Below are 15,825 nucleotides of genomic sequence, written 5' to 3' on the forward strand. Positions count from 1 at the left end.
GTGGATGAAACTAGAAGCGGTCGTAGGATTCGAGGCGCATGCAAAATTTCCGAGCGATTGGCTAGCCACGAGAATTTGTGCAGCCGAGACGGAATAAGCACGTGGAAAGCACCGAAGAATTAGCAAGTGGCATGGTGGAACACGGTGAGAGTGGATTCCAGCAGTTGTCGTAAGCCGATGGTGTGTGGCGATCAATCATCAAATGGTTTCAACCATTCTAGTAAATATAGCGAGAGTGGCATGAGGTGAGGGCTTTCAGCTCGGACGGCCAAGGGCGAGGGTGTGTGCCCGGCGAACCAGCTGGGGAAAGGAAGGTGCACAAGCCGGGGAAAGAGGTACAACCCTGTCTGTTTATCGCAAGCACGATGGGTTCATGAATCGTGAGTAAAAACCTTCAACAACGATGACCAAGCATAAGGACAATAGAGTTGATGTAAGGGGATGGTTCAGAAGGATTGACTTCAGCCGCAGGATGCAGTGAGGGAAGCATTATCTTTGGTCTCTCGTGGGTACAGTCAAAGCTCCGCAAGGTAGCGAGGAGGGTCCACGTTGAAAACAATCGACCGCCGAAACAGCTAGCAGAACACACATCGTCAGCCAAAATGTTACAATCAGACGCCGACAACTTTTTCCAGACCTCGTGAGCGACAGCCCAGACCCGATACACACGAGGGAGACGCCTGCTGAGACTCTGTGACAAGGGACTCGGTCGCCGAACAAAAGCGCAGACAGGCCAAAGCCGACAACAAGAATGGAAATCCCGTCGCCCTGACCTCAAAGGTCCTCGCTGTTCATGCCGATGAGCAGGATCCTGATGCTGTCTACATCGCCGAAGCTGCTGGTACCGCGAGGCGCGTGGTTCTAGAGGTACGAGAGAGGCTGCTTCACCCAATGAACTTGTGGTGTACTAATGCTCTCACCAGACTGGCGACACGTCGACCGTCTACACAGGCGCCGCTGCTCCTTTGACATCTCTCACCATCCTGCGCTCGCCATCAGCTGAGCCCATCCTCTTCGCCGCATGCTGGGACAAGACGATCCACTCCTGGAACCTCAAGACGCGCAGACCCCTTCATCGCTTCACCGGCCACTCCGACTTTGTCAAATGCGTTCTCGCAACACACATCTCTGGGACCCCTGTCCTCCTCTCAGGCTCGGCAGATTCCACCATTGTAGTCTGGAACGTCGAGACAGGCAGAAAGATTCACACCCTCAAGGGCCACGCCCGCGCCGTTCTCGATCTCGCACTTGACCCTGCGGCAACTACAGATGATGAGCTCTGTCTCTTCAGCGCCGATACCGTGCGTGACATTCGCTGCTGGAGGATTACTCTCGACAGCGTAAGTGAGCCTCTGACGACACCACTGCGGCCCCACGAGACTTCTGTCAACCGTCTGCGCTTTGAGGACTCTCTTGTCGTGGATGTCGAGGACGCAGACGCCGACGCAGATCTCTGGACAGCCTCATCAGACAAGACTGCTCAGAGACTGGTTCGCTCGCGTGACTGGGCCACCGACACTACACTGCCTCACCCTGACTTTGTGCGAGACATTGTCATTGATCAGCAAGCTGGATGGGTCATTACTGCATGCCGCGATGAGGAGGTTCGTGTTTGGAGCTCTGCCTCAGGAGAGCTGGCCTGCGTGTTTAGTGGTCACTTTAACGAAGTCACTGGTCTCGCCTTGATGCCTCCTGCACAGGGCAGCAGAGCTAGTCGTGTCGTCAGTGTTAGCATCGACGGCACGCTCAGAGTCTGGACCCTCGACCCTGCAGACATGAAGAAAGCCCAGGAAGAATACGAACGTCAGCAACAGGGCGTTGAAGTCGAGAAAGAGCCCGAAGCCAAGAAGGAAAGCATGCTCACAGCAGAGGAGGAAGCAGAGCTGGCCGAACTGATGGACTCTGACGATGAGTAAACGTAAAGTTGCATGATATAGAGAAATTTCATTCTTGTACAGTCAGAAACCCAGGCTCCTATCTGACACTTTGCATACTCGTTCAGAGTTCCTCTTCCTCGTCTGCCAATCCAACCAATCTTCTTTCCGCCAGTGCCGATATCTTTTCACCCAAAACATCGCGCTCGAATCTTGCTGCGATCTTCACAGCAGCCTCGAGCATCTTGCCCGATCGGTCTCTCATCAAGCTGACCATCTCTAGAGCCCTCATACCTCTCTCTTCGCCTTCTCTGCACTCTGCCGCCAGCAGTTGCAGCAGCACCTTATCGACATCAAGCTCACGTTGTGCAGCTTCCGTCTTTTGTGCATGTGTAGCATTCGTATTATTGACCAAGTCATCTTGAAGGCTCAGCAATACCGAGTTGCGCACGTACTGCTCTTCCAACTTTTGTGTATCACTCTCCTCATTCTCGTCTTGGTTTTCTCCATCACGAGCTGTGACGGGAACCTTGAAGTCAAAGTCGGAGAGTAGCGGGCGAGGGAAGTAGGGATACTTCTCTCCTCCCTTGAGGATGATGCAGTGGAACTTGTCCATTGCTACCGCAACTGGCCAGTATGCTTCCTCCTTTCTTCCCGAGGCCAGACGGTCAAGCTGGCTGGTGTCGAGTAGAGGCACCCATTTGGCTTGTCCAGGCGTACGCCAGTGTAGACATACCAGCAGGACGCCTTCCGAGTCGTAGATACAAGGATCCCCTCTGTCTGACCAGAAGACAGATTGTAGTTCCGATCGCTCTGGGAGAGGAATGATATCTTCTGACTGGCAGACTTCATCACGCTTCACATTCTCAATCGTGTATACGAGCTTAGCTGTGCCATCACCGCCTATCGAACCGTTGCCGATCGTGAGTACGTAGTCGCGCCAAGATGCACAGGCGACAGCTGGAGTACTCTTCTGTCTGTACACTCTGAATGGCAAGCCGTAAAGTGTGTAGACTCTGACATAGCCCTTTGAGGTCGTGACGACAACGAAACTTGTGCTCAAACTCAGAGATGTGACCTCTTCTCCTGCGGGTAGCTGTGTCCGCCAGTCTGTTCTCGATGTCCATGTTTCGTGGGGACGGAAATATACTAGACTGGGATGTTGATCTGATGATGGACACGAGAAGGCTGCACCATGCTCACCAAGACATGCCTTATCGTAGAGGAAGGGATCTGTAAAGTGAAAGTCGCGGTGTGCGGCACGGTCGTAGAATTCGACGGTCACTGTGTGATGGGTATCCTGGTCGACGGTCCAGATGAAGCCAGTCAAGTTCAGGCACATGTAGCGGCGATTGCCTCTCCAAGGGGTGCTACCAGGTTGGAAGGGATCGTGCAGGCGTGGTTGCCATCTGGCGCTGCCATACTGCTGTGGTCTCTTCGATGGCGGATATGCGACTTGTGCTCCTGGTCGCTTTCCGTTACCGTTGAGTTGCTCAACATAGCCTGCACCATCATCGTCGACAATGAAAGGATCTCCATTTTCAGAAAGCCCATCGTCACCAAGAATATCGTCTAGCGAATCGGGCGTTCCTGCTCTGCGCTGAGCACCGGGTCTAGCGCCACCATTCACAAGAGTCCTCGGAGCACCTTCAGGGACATCTTCGTTCAAGAAAGGCGCGGGGACTAGTGTCTTCTGGAGTAGTGATGCGTATTCTTGCGGAACGACTCCAGAATGCATGTATAGCTCTCCATCGTTGGTGGTGTAAGAAAGAATGTTCTCGGTAGGATGCCAGGCAAGAGCCAGGACGGGTTCACGATCGCTGTCAAATGCGATTACAGGCTGCTGTGTCTTCACGTCCCACAGTGTGATATTGAGGTCCTCACTAGCCGTCGCAAGTAGTGCTCCATTGGGTGACCAGGAGACAGCAGTGATGTCGCCGCGCCCAGCTGGTTTGAAAGTTCGTTGGTTTGACCAATCACTCCTTGAGACGACTTGTACAGCTTTAGTTGGGGTGGGAGCGCAAAGCGCTTTTCCGTCAGGGTGCCAGGTAACCTTTGAGCTTGCTTGAGAATCTGTCTCCATAATCTTGATCAGGCCGTCGAGTCGCTTGACAAGTTTTGGTTCTTCCGAGCTCAGAGAATAAACGTATACAATTCCATCGGAGCAGGAAACAGCCAGCGTAGAGCCACTGTGATCGAACGAGACGTGCTTGACAGGCCTTGTTTGATCTCGGAGATACATAACACGCGTCATGTCGTATGTGTTTACAATCTTCACCACCAATTCACTGTTGTCAAGTCAGTACACTACAGTCTACGCGATTGACGAAAGGCTTACTCTGATGCCACTGCAGCCCATAGACCGTCAGGCGAGATAGAGATGTCCCTGATGGGCAGCGTGCTCCGGATGAGGACTTCCTCCAAGGAATGACTGAACAAGGAGTATTTGCACACACTACCATCCTCTGAACCAGTCAAGAAGAAGTCATTGGTAGCCGCAACAGCAGTGTGGGAATCCTGAACCACATCAATGTTCACGGGCTCAGCATCAGATCCAGTAGTGAAAACGCGAATGACATTGTTCAGTCCGACCGTAACCAAATTGTTGCCATTTGGTGTGTATGCCAGATAAGTTGGTCCAGGGGCGTCTGTCAAGATGTGTAAGCATTTCTCAGTCATCAAAACATCGACATGACTTACGAGCCGGTCTAGCTCGAGGTTTTGAAGCCATCTTGATATGTTTAGATGAGTCTATCAGGAGATGATTATCACAAAGTGAGCGACGCGCCAAATGTGAATCACGAAGACGCGACGCGAGACTTGATTGAGTAGTTGTTATAGAACGTCAGTCTTGATCGATGAAAGCCGCCCCTGTTGACACTTATGTAGGATTTGCTACTGTACTCGGACATGTATCTTGATACCTGTGGTATATCTATAAGAGCATGTTGATTGTTGTAGAAGGGTACCATGGTACTCCATGACCCGTCTGCGGATTCCATCTCTCCGCCTCAAGTTGCTTGATCACTGGCATACAAACCCATGATGACGTTCTCTAGAATATTCTATACACCAACTGTGACCGAGCTCTAGACCGCGGCAACGGCTTGCGCAAACATGTGAGCTGTGTTTATCATCAACTTTCGACTCACGATCTTTCGCAATCCGCAACTCGCTTTCACATCATCACCATCATCATTCCGAATACACCTATCAAAACAAACGCAATCATGAGCGACGAAATCAAGAACACTGCCCAGGCCGGTGCCCCCATCGTCAGCGACCCCGAACACCAGCAGGCCCCTAGCAGCAAGGGCAAGGGCAAGGCCGTCGAAGACATGGACATGGATGACGACAGCTCTTCCGAGGAAGAGGAACAGGTCAGTCCAGATCAATTGTGCATCTCGCGAATGACATTATGCTAACAAGTTTGCGCAGGCCGCCCCTGGTAAGGACCATTATTGCCAAATCTTTACGCGCTATCGAACTAACAAGCAACAGAGGAACAGGAGGAGGGCGAGGAAGACAACATGGAGGAGATTGACGAGAGCAACATTCTGTCCGGTGGTAGACGCACCCGTGGCAAGACCATTGACTTCGCCAAGGCTGCCGAAGGTCTCGACGACGACGAGGACGAGGATGAAGACGACGACTTCGAAGACCCTGAGGAGATGAAGCAGTAGATACGCCTCAAGCGACACCCCAGCTGCCGCCATAGGCGCTGTGCAAAAAGTTCTCGTCTTACCTTTCCACGATCATTACCGGTACAGTCGGCATTGGGTATTGCGCAACTGTGCAAGGCGTCTCGGGCAGGAGGATGAATACATGACTTGCTTTTCAGCAGTCAAGGAGTCTCGGCGCATGGCGCAGGCATACCAGATCATCATCGACGAAACGAACCTTTATGAGCAGTGATACCATCGGAAAAGAATAAACAAACCATTACCCCAGCTATTCATACGGCCCAGACCAGATCAATGCATGTAGCGGACTGAAGTCCAGCAGTAACGAGTGTGTGACATGAAAATTGAGGGAGTTGTGGGAGTCTTTGGCAATACTTTTCCTCGGCACTATGGAGCATACCCTTGTACGAGATAGCCTGTGCCTGATTGCACTCACCGAGGTTCGCCTATTTGATAGGAACTTTGATCGAATGGGGCATATTTGCCTAAGAGGTCTTCCGGTATCGGCGAATGTCTCGCTGTGACTGGTGTCTGTCGTTCCGCCTCTGCCAATCCATCCAGGGCTAGGCAAGCCATATATGCACCAGTGGGCAGGCGGGGACATTTCCATTCGTCTCCGACTGCTCCCGCCGATAGCACTTCCTTCCTGAAATCACCGAAGTCTGTCCTTTCTCCTATCAATTGTTGGGGACTCGACACGGCAAAAGCAGGACCATCAGATCAAACTGAGTCGAAGCGACAAAAACTTGCATGTAACTGATGGTCTCGTCTGAACGATTGCGTCTCTAACAAGATCCCCAGCTTTTGACATGCACATGGCAGCGACCGACGTGTGATTTGAGACGGCGATAAGGGCCAAGGTAAGAATCTCTGACATGTCGCTGTGACTCCGGCCGCACCCTAACGTCCGGTCGAGCCAATCAGCTCCTGGCTAAAGCAGATGGCCTGCCGGTCAGCAGTACGGCAATCGGCCGGGGAATGCACGACCCAAGTCGACTATCCAATGAGGGTGTTTGCTGACCAGCCACCAGCGCAAGCTACACAATGGCAGCTCAAGGGTCTGGGGAAATTCTTTGTGTCGTTCGCCGTAATCTGAGTGAACCTGAGTCTCATACTGTCTGGTGACGATGAATCATCTGCTGTCGGAGAGGATGGATCAGACTTTGATCCAGGCTGAGCAAGGAGAGGCGATCGAAGCAAAGTAAGAGCCTTGGCCGAGGTAGCTGTGTTTTCTCCTGACTAGAGATCTTGTTGAGATGGCATCGCGACCAAAATGTTGTCTGGCAAGAGTAAGTCGAATGCTTGGGCTCACAATGAGGAGCATGTCCGACTAGACATAAGTCTCTGCACCGGCCATTGTAGAGTACTACTCTCTATCATACATCCTGTGATATATATGCGGCGGTTGCCTCCGTATAGAGCGGAAGCATTGGTTATTACCTTTGCTTGCCAGACTACGCTAGTTGGATCCCCACCTTTACGGCCAATTTACAAAAGCGTGGCCGTTCCCTCACCCTCTTCGTCTCGTCTTTACCACGCATACGCCTGAACTACGCTCTGCACGCAGACCATCAGAGCGATCTTGACTTCAGTGCAGGTAAGCTTTCTCTCGGCTGCAGCTCGCATCGCAGGCGTGCAAAACCCTGGCCCCTCATTCGTCGAAGCTCCTCGCCTTATCAATACCTGCACCACTTTCTTTTGCCTCCCCGCAATACCGTTCTCCAGTTAGCATACTCCGTGCAGCGGAGACGTGATTAGACGGGCGATCGCCTTGTGTCCGCATCATCTGAAACATACTCTCTTTTTATCGACTCTTTTGACCGAGCTTCAACTCTTTCTCCTTGCCACATTTACTCCCCTTGCCACGTCTATCTCTCGCCATATCAATTAGAGGCATCGGACTAATCATAGACTCTTATAGACGAGTTCGATCTCTCACAACACCAGAGGTTCCCGCCACTCCTTTATACCCCTAAAATCTATCGTACTCGGCTCCAGGCCGAAAGCATGGGTCGAGTGTCTTTCGAAGACCCAGTTGAGAACACCATCATCGAGGAAGATGAACCTGTAAACATCTACCCGTATGAGAACACGCCAGAGAACAAGTCATGGGCTGGTGCACTTCCAGTGAAGCAGGGTCTCTACGACCCTGAGCTTGAGAAGGATGCCTGTGGTGTCGGCTTTGCTGCGTAAGTTGACCCTCAATGTACGATCAAGGAGGAAGGGTACGGTCTAACTCTCGAACAGCCACATCAAGGGTGTCGCCAGTCACAAGATCGTCAGCGATGCAAAAAACCTACTCTGTAACATGACACATCGTGGTGCTGTTGGTTCAGATGCACGCGATGGTGATGGTGCAGGTGTCATGACATCCATCCCCCACAAGTTTTTCGTAAAGGAGTTTGGAAAAGAGCAAGGTTACACATTGCCCAAGCAAGGACAGTACGCCGCCGGTAACATTTTCTTCAAGCCTGATACCGAGGTGCTGAAAGAGACATTGGACACATTCGAGGAGGTGGCAGACAGCCTTGACTTGCGAGTCTTGGGATGGCGTGAGGTGCCTCGCGACTCTTCGTTGCTCGGTCCCGCAGCTGCCTCTAGAGAACCCATTATCCTACAGCCCTTTGTCGTCTTGAAGTCCGCATACGGTGATGCCAAAGCACCCAAGGAGTCCTTCGAGTCCGAATTTGACGAACCCTACTTCGAGCGCCAGCTTTACGTGCTGCGCAAGCGTGTCACTCACGTCATCGGCCTGCACAACTGGTTCTATCTCTGTTCCTTGAGCAACAAGAACATTGTCTACAAGGGTCAACTTTCTCCTGTCCAGGTCTACGAGTACTACTTCGATCTGGTCAACGTCGATTACGAGGGTCATTTCGCCCTGGTCCATTCTCGTTTCTCCACAAACACATTCCCCTCGTGGGACAGAGCACAGCCCCTGAGATGGGCAGCTCACAACGGAGAGATCAATACTCTTCGTGGTAACAAGAACTGGATGCGCGCAAGAGAGGGCTTGATGAAGTCCGACTTGTTTGGCGACGAGCTGGAGATGCTTCTGCCCATCATTGAAGATGGCGGTTCCGACTCCGCCGCATTCGACAACGTTCTCGAACTCCTTACTATCAACGGTGTCTTGTCTCTCCCCGAGGCAGTAATGCTGATGGTGCCCGAGGCATGGCAGGGTAACCGCGCTATGGACCCCGCAAAGCAGGCTTTCTACGAGTGGGCAGCCTGTATGATGGAGCCCTGGGATGGCCCTGCTCTTTTCACATTTGCTGACGGCAGATACTGTGGCGCCAATCTCGACAGAAACGGTCTTCGTCCTTGCAGATACTACATTACTGACGATGACCGCATTGTTTGCGCTTCCGAAGTCGGCACTATCGCTATTGAGCCCGAAAAGGTTGTGCAGAAGGGTCGCCTCCAGCCCGGAAAAATGCTTCTGGTTGACACTGTTGCTGGTCGCATCGTCGACGATGCTGAGTTGAAGCAGACTGTCTCAAAGCGCAAGGATTTCCAGAGCTGGATCAGTAGCCAGCTTATCACTATGCCCGCCATTTACGACAAGCTTAGCGAAAAGGGTGCCGACCTTGGCTTCACACTGTCCGAGACCAGAGTCCAGGAAGATCCGCGACTCAAGGCCTTCGGCTATTCTCTCGAGCAGGTCAGCCTGTTGCTCGGTCCTATGGCCGCCGACTCCAAGGAAGCCCTTGGATCCATGGGTAACGATGCCCCGTTGGCATGTCTTGCACAGCAGCCTCGTCTGCTCTATGAGTACTTCAGACAGCTTTTCGCCCAGGTCACCAACCCTCCCATCGATCCTATTAGAGAAGCGGTGGTCATGTCGCTCGAAGCCTACGTTGGTCCCCAGGGCAATTTGCTTGAGATGAGCCCTTCCCAATGCCACCGTCTTTTGCTGCCTTCCCCCCTTCTCTCAATCGAGGAGTTCAACGCCTTGAGCCAGATCTCGCAGCTCCACCGCGACTGGAATGTTCACACCGTCGACATCACCTTCCCCAAGAAGGAGGGTATCCAAGGTTACCTTGACGCCCTTGACCGCATCTGCGACCAGGCCGCTGAAGCTATCGAGAAGAACGACAAAATCATCGTTCTGTCTGACCGCGCCACCTCGGCCGACCGTGTCGCAGTCTCTGCCGTTCTTGCTACTGGTATGGTCCACCACCATCTTGTTCGCAACAAGTGGCGTTCTCAGGTCGCCTTGGTTGTCGAGACTGCCGAAGCTCGCGAGGTCCATCACATGTGTGTCCTCGTCGGTTATGGTGCCGATGGTATTTGCCCCTACCTGGCTATCGAATGTATCATGAAGATGGCTCGTGAGGGTCTGATCAGAAAGAAGCTCAGCCCTGAGCAGCTCATTGACAACTACAAGCACTCTCTGGATGGTGGTATTCTGAAGGTCATGTCCAAGATGGGTATTTCCACTCTCCAGAGTTACAAGGGAGCTCAGATCTTCGAGGCTCTTGGTATCGACGATTCTGTTGTCGACCGCTGCTTTACTGGTACTGCTACCCGTATCAAGGGTATGACCTTCGAGCTCATTGCTCAGGATGCATTCGCTCTTCACGAGAAGGGCTACCCAAGCCGTAACATTCTGGAGATTCCTGGTCTTGCTGAGACTGGTGAGTACCATTGGCGCGACGGTGGTGAGCCCCACGTCAACGACCCCACCTCCATCGCCAACATCCAGGATGCTGTCCGTACCAAGAACGACAAGTCCTATGAGGCTTACTCCAGATCTGAATACGAGCAGATCAAGAACTGTACGCTCCGTGGTCTCCTCGACTTCGACTTTGAGGATCGTGCTTCTGTTCCCATCGACCAGGTCGAGCCATGGACTGAGATTGTCCGCAGATTCGTGACTGGTGCCATGTCCTATGGATCTATCTCAATGGAGTCGCACTCTACCCTTGCTGTTGCCATGAACAGATTGGGCGGCAAGTCCAACACTGGAGAGGGTGGCGAAGATCCCGAGCGCAGTCTGCGCATGGACAACGGTGACACTATGCGCTCTGCCATCAAGCAGATTGCTTCCGGTCGCTTCGGTGTCACCAGCGCATACCTTGCCGATGCCGATGAGCTTCAGATCAAGATGGCTCAAGGTGCTAAGCCTGGTGAAGGTGGTGAGCTTCCTGGACACAAGGTGTCTGGACCTATCGCTCGCACTCGCCACTCCACTCCAGGTGTCGGTCTCATCTCTCCTCCTCCCCACCACGATATTTACTCCATCGAGGATCTGAAGCAGCTCATCTATGATTTGAAGTGCTCCAACCCTCGCTCCCGTGTCTCGGTCAAGCTTGTTTCGGAGACTGGTGTCGGCATTGTCGCTTCGGGTGTCGCAAAGGCCAGAGCCGACCACATTCTGATCTCAGGTCACGACGGTGGTACCGGTGCCTCCAGATGGACTGGTATCAAGTACGCTGGTCTGCCCTGGGAGCTAGGTCTTGCCGAGACTCATCAGACTCTGGTCTTGAACGACCTTCGTGGCCGTGTCATTGTCCAGACTGATGGTCAACTTCGTACCGGTCGCGATGTCGCCATCGCTTGTTTGCTCGGTGCTGAAGAGTGGGGCTTTGCCACTACTCCCCTTATCGCCATGGGATGTATCATGATGAGAAAATGCCATTTAAACACGTGCCCTGTCGGTATTGCTACCCAGGATCCCGAGCTTAGAAGCAAGTTCAAGGGTACCCCCGAACATGTCATCAACTTTTTCTACTACGTTGCAAACGAGCTTCGTGCCATCATGGCCAAGCTTGGATTCCGCACCATTAACGAGATGGTCGGTCGTACTGAGGTCCTTCGCGTCCGCGACGATCTTCGCAACGCAAAGACCGAGAACATCGATCTTTCTTTGATCTTGACACCCGCCCACACTCTTCGCTCTGGTGTTGCCACCTACAACGTTCGCAAGCAGGATCACAAGCTTCACGTCCGTCTGGACAACAAGCTCATTTCTGAGTCTGAGTTGGCACTTGAGAAGGGCCACCCCTGCCGCATTGAGTGTGACGTCGTCAACACAGACCGTGCTCTGGGTGCTACACTCTCATACCAGGTTAGTAAACGCTACGGTGAGAAGGGTCTGCCCACTGATACCATCCACGCCAACATCCGTGGCTCTGCCGGTCAGTCCTTTGGTGCCTTCCTTGCCCCTGGTATCACTCTTGAACTCGAGGGTGACTGCAACGATTATGTCGGTAAGGGTCTGTCTGGTGGTCGTCTGATCGTCTACCCTCCCAGAAATGCAGTCTTTAAGGCTGAAGAGAACGTCATTGTTGGTAACACCTGCCTCTACGGTGCTACTAGTGGTCAAGCCTTCTTCCGTGGTATGGGTGCTGAGCGTTTCGCCGTCAGAAACTCCGGTGCCACTGCCGTAGTTGAGGGTGTCGGTGATCACGGTTGTGAGTACATGACTGGTGGTCGTGTCCTCATTCTTGGACCTACTGGTAGAAACTTCGCTGCTGGTATGTCTGGTGGTATCGCTTACGTCCTTGATATGCAGCGCGACTTTGAGGGCAAGGTCAACCAGGAGATGGTTGAGCTTTCTCCTCTTGAGGACCCTGCTGAGATCGCTTTCGTCCGCGGTCTCATTGAGGATCATCACCACTACACCGGCTCCGAGCTCGCTGCACGTGTTCTTCTTGACTTCTCGCGTGCCCTGCACCGCTTTGTCAAGGTCTTGCCCACTGATTACAAGCGTGTCATGGAAGAGGAGGCCAAGAAGGCTGCCGAGACCAAGAGAGCCCAGTACCCTCTCCCCATCATGCCTGGCAACGCTGTGCGCTCTCTCCACGAGGACTCTCAGAAGAAGCAACATGAGGCTGAGGCTCACCAGAAGAAGAAGGATGACCTTCTCGATATCGAGGAGAGTGTCACAGACGGAAAGGCTGAGAAGAAGCGTTCGGCTCTTGTCCTTGACAAGACTCGCGGGTTTATGAAGTACCAGCGTCGCTCTGAGAAGTACCGCAGCTCAAAGACCAGAACTCGCGACTGGCAGGAGTTGTCTCAGCGTCTGAACGAGGACGAGCTCAAGTACCAGGCTGCCCGTTGCATGGATTGTGGTGTACCCTTCTGTCAGTCGGATACTGGATGCCCTATCTCCAACATCATCCCTAAATGGAACGAGCTGCTCTTCCAAGGCCAGTGGAAGGACGCCTTGAACAGGCTTCTCATGACCAACAACTTCCCAGAGTTCACTGGTCGCGTTTGTCCTGCTCCTTGCGAGGGTGCTTGCGTTCTTGGCATCAACGAGGACCCCGTAGGCATCAAGTCCATCGAGTGCGCCATCATTGACCGTGGTTTCGAGATGGGCTGGATGGTTCCTTCTCCTCCCCAGGTCCGCAGCGGCAAGACCGTCGCTATTGTTGGTTCCGGTCCTGCTGGTATGGCTGCTGCTGACCAGCTCAACAAGGCTGGCCATAGCGTCACCGTTTACGAGAGAGCTGATCGCATCGGTGGTCTTCTCATGTACGGTATTCCCAACATGAAGCTCGACAAGAACGTCGTTCAGCGCCGTGTTGATTTCCTGGCTGCCGAGGGCATCAACTTCGTGACTGGCGTGTCAGTTGGTGAAGGTGATGTCACTCTTGAGTCGCTCAGAGCCGAAAACGATGCTGTCGTCCTCGCTACTGGTGCCACTGTCGCTAGAGACTTACCCATTCCTGGACGTAACCTCGACGGCATTCACTTCGCCATGCAGTTCTTGCACAAGAACACCAAGTCTCTGCTTGACTCCGGTCTTTCTGACGGCGAGTATATCTCTGCCAAGGACAAGCACGTTGTTGTCATTGGTGGTGGTGACACTGGTAACGACTGTATCGGTACTTCCGTCCGTCACGGCGCCAAGTCTGTTGTCAACTTCGAACTGCTTCCTCAGCCTCCCACTGAGCGTGCTAGTGACAACCCTTGGCCTCAGTGGCCCCGCATCTACCGTGTTGACTACGGTCACTCCGAGGTGAAGACCCACATGGGTAAGGACCCTCGTGAGTACTGTATCCTTTCGAAGGAATTTGTCGATGACGGCACCGGCAAGGTCAAGGGCATCAACACTGTGCGTGTCGAGTGGACCAAGAGCGCTTCCGGTGGTTGGGACATGAAGCAGGTCGAGGGCAGCGAAGAATTCTTCCCTGCTGACATTGTCATGCTCTCCATGGGTTTCCTCGGCCCCGAGGCTCGTGTTCTCGGCGATGATATTGAGAAGGATGCTCGCAAGAACGTCAAAACTCCTCCTGGCAAATACAACACCAACCTCCCTGGTGTCTTTGCCGCTGGCGATTGCCGTCGCGGTCAGTCTCTGATCGTTTGGGGTATCAACGAAGGTCGTATGGCCGCTCGTGACGTCGACTCCTTCCTCACTGGTATGGGAACTCAACTCCCCGTCACTGGTGGTATCGTCAAGAGCCCTCCTTACGAGTTTCTTCACAAGCCCAAGGATGCTCCCGTAGAGCTCGTTGCTGCTGCCTCCTAGAGCAGTGAATAAGACTGAAAACAAAAGTAAACAAAAAAGCTGGTCATACATTCGTTCATGTTACTTTCAAAAATATACCCATAGCGTCGCGGTATAGAGGCGCAGGCGCTAGAGAGAATGTGTATGATACGGGGGGAGAGGTTGAAACGATCTAACGCTGGGATGGAATAAGAGGTTGCCTTTTATTATTGATTTTATGTTTGTAAGCGATTGATTTTTATAGTGATTCTCGCAATGCCAAAATGTTATAACATTCGAACTTGTCGTCTCCCTCCATGACAAAAGTAGAGCAACAAAGAGCTGTAGAAAGGCAAAGTTCTTATCTCGATTGTGGGAGCCTTAACGAACCATCGATGTCTCGATATCTCGGTGGTCGTCGCTGAACGTCGTAGGTCTATCGGACTTCTGTGCACTAATGCATCAAAGCCACAGCAATGGCATGATCAGCTCTATGCTCCACATGTGCAGAATACTGTCACACTCTTTCTGTCAACTTCGTACCGGTCGTGATGTCGCCATCGCTTGTTTGCTTGGTGCTGGGGAGTGGGATTTCGCTACTACTTCCCTTATCGCCATAGGATTTATTACGATGCGGAAATGCCATGCCCTGTCGGTATTGCTACCTAGGATCCTGAGCTTAGAGGCAAGTTTGAGGGTACCCCCGAGCACATCATAGAGCAGGGCAACAACAAGCTGTATAAAGGCACAGTAATATCTTGAATCGATAAGCCTGGTGCAGGGAGTCGTTGACACGAAATATCTCGATGACATCGCTTCAATTTAAGAAAACATTGTGCCTTGAGGCAGCTACATGTGTGACAGCGTTTCGCACACGGGGAGGATGGACGAGAGTAGTGGAGGCGCGTGAAGATAGCGATGCGCGTGCTTGCATAAACCATGCATGACATGAAGCAAGCTACTGCAAAAGCTTCGTGCTCACGCCAATGATCGGCGTCAGCAACACCTCATGTGTTGGCAACCAGCCTGGCGCAGCCTAGGGGTGCCTTGGTTACGGTAAATCACGCGTAAGTCACAACCGTCACCGTCCGGGGTTATTTACCTCATTTTTGCGTAACTTTACCGATATAAACCGTACGAGCTTAGCGAGCAACGTCCTCTTAAGTACCTTATTCGTAGTATTAACTAGTTCGACGATAGATTAAGTAGTACTACTAAAGGAGAATAGTATTTCGAGAGTTAAAAGAAGGGTGTTTTATATAGTATAAGTAGTAGCTCCGGCTCGAGATAATATACTCTTATCGATTATTATACCTCGCGGAACCGACTATATAAACGACTAATTCCTTACTTTTATAGTCGCTAGAAAGGAGACTACTCGCTATTACTATTACGTAGATAAGTACTACGTAAGGAGGTTAGTTAAGAGGAAGTCTACTTACCTTCTATAATATTAATCGTTCCTTAATTATATTAAGGACCTAAATAGGAGACGCCTTAACGGTAATACTTCTAGAAGGTTAACCCTTTAGGTAATTCTATTAAAGTATACTAGAGACTTAAGGATAGAAGTACTAGATAGTAATAGGAATATAGAAGATAAGGTCCGCGAGGAAATAAGACGTTAGAAGTTATATAGACTATTCTTAGCTATAATGCTATAGACTAGTATACCTTTCTACTCGTTTAGTAATAATATATAGAGGGAGCTTTTTAAGGAGCTTAAATACGTACCTCCTAGTAAAGATAAGCTCTCTAGCGAGCTTTTAGAGTTATTATATACTAATATAAAGAAGAAGGTTAATTAGATTATTAACTTATAAGG

At 51.8% G+C, this 15,825-nt stretch overlaps 4 protein-coding genes across 4 annotated transcripts; 3 read left to right on the forward strand and 1 right to left on the reverse strand.

Moving 5' to 3' along the window:
* Positions 1–602: 602 nt before the first annotated feature.
* Positions 603–1,916, forward strand: AUEXF2481DRAFT_32897 (uncharacterized protein; the record flags this gene model as incomplete). The annotated part of the gene is made up of 3 exons (XM_013484690.1): positions 603–640; positions 702–867; positions 924–1,916. 3 exons carry the CDS (start codon positions 603–605, stop codon positions 1,914–1,916), a joined length of 1,197 nt encoding a protein of 398 aa, XP_013340144.1.
* Positions 1,917–1,998: 82 nt separating this feature from the next.
* AUEXF2481DRAFT_69666 (uncharacterized protein) lies at positions 1,999–4,605 on the reverse strand (the record flags this gene model as incomplete). Its single annotated transcript, XM_013484733.1, has 3 exons — positions 1,999–4,162; positions 4,213–4,522; positions 4,575–4,605. The coding sequence occupies 3 exons, from the start codon at positions 4,603–4,605 to the stop codon at positions 1,999–2,001; spliced, it is 2,505 nt and encodes an 834-aa protein (XP_013340187.1).
* A 319-nt stretch (positions 4,606–4,924) lies between these two features.
* On the forward strand, positions 4,925–5,999 carry AUEXF2481DRAFT_43899 (uncharacterized protein). Its single transcript, XM_013484712.1, has 3 exons — positions 4,925–5,254; positions 5,313–5,322; positions 5,376–5,999. Exons 1-3 carry the CDS (start codon positions 5,105–5,107, stop codon positions 5,555–5,557), a joined length of 342 nt encoding a protein of 113 aa, XP_013340166.1. The 5' UTR covers positions 4,925–5,104; the 3' UTR covers positions 5,558–5,999.
* A 1,565-nt stretch (positions 6,000–7,564) lies between these two features.
* On the forward strand, positions 7,565–14,042 carry AUEXF2481DRAFT_69609 (uncharacterized protein; the record flags this gene model as incomplete). The annotated part of the gene is made up of 2 exons (XM_013484726.1): positions 7,565–7,746; positions 7,805–14,042. The coding sequence occupies 2 exons, from the start codon at positions 7,565–7,567 to the stop codon at positions 14,040–14,042; spliced, it is 6,420 nt and encodes a 2,139-aa protein (XP_013340180.1).
* Between the last annotated feature and the right edge of the window lie 1,783 nt (positions 14,043–15,825).

This window comes from Aureobasidium subglaciale (assembly GCF_000721755.1).
Source record: "Aureobasidium subglaciale EXF-2481 unplaced genomic scaffold scaffold_27, whole genome shotgun sequence".
NCBI classification, from domain to species: domain Eukaryota; kingdom Fungi; phylum Ascomycota; class Dothideomycetes; order Dothideales; family Saccotheciaceae; genus Aureobasidium; species Aureobasidium subglaciale.

Bases quoted from the DNA above. Each gene is read 5' to 3' on its own strand.
- AUEXF2481DRAFT_43899 (XM_013484712.1), top strand. From the start codon at position 5,105: ATGAGCGACGAAATCAAGAACACTGCCCAGGCCGGTGCCCCCATCGTC.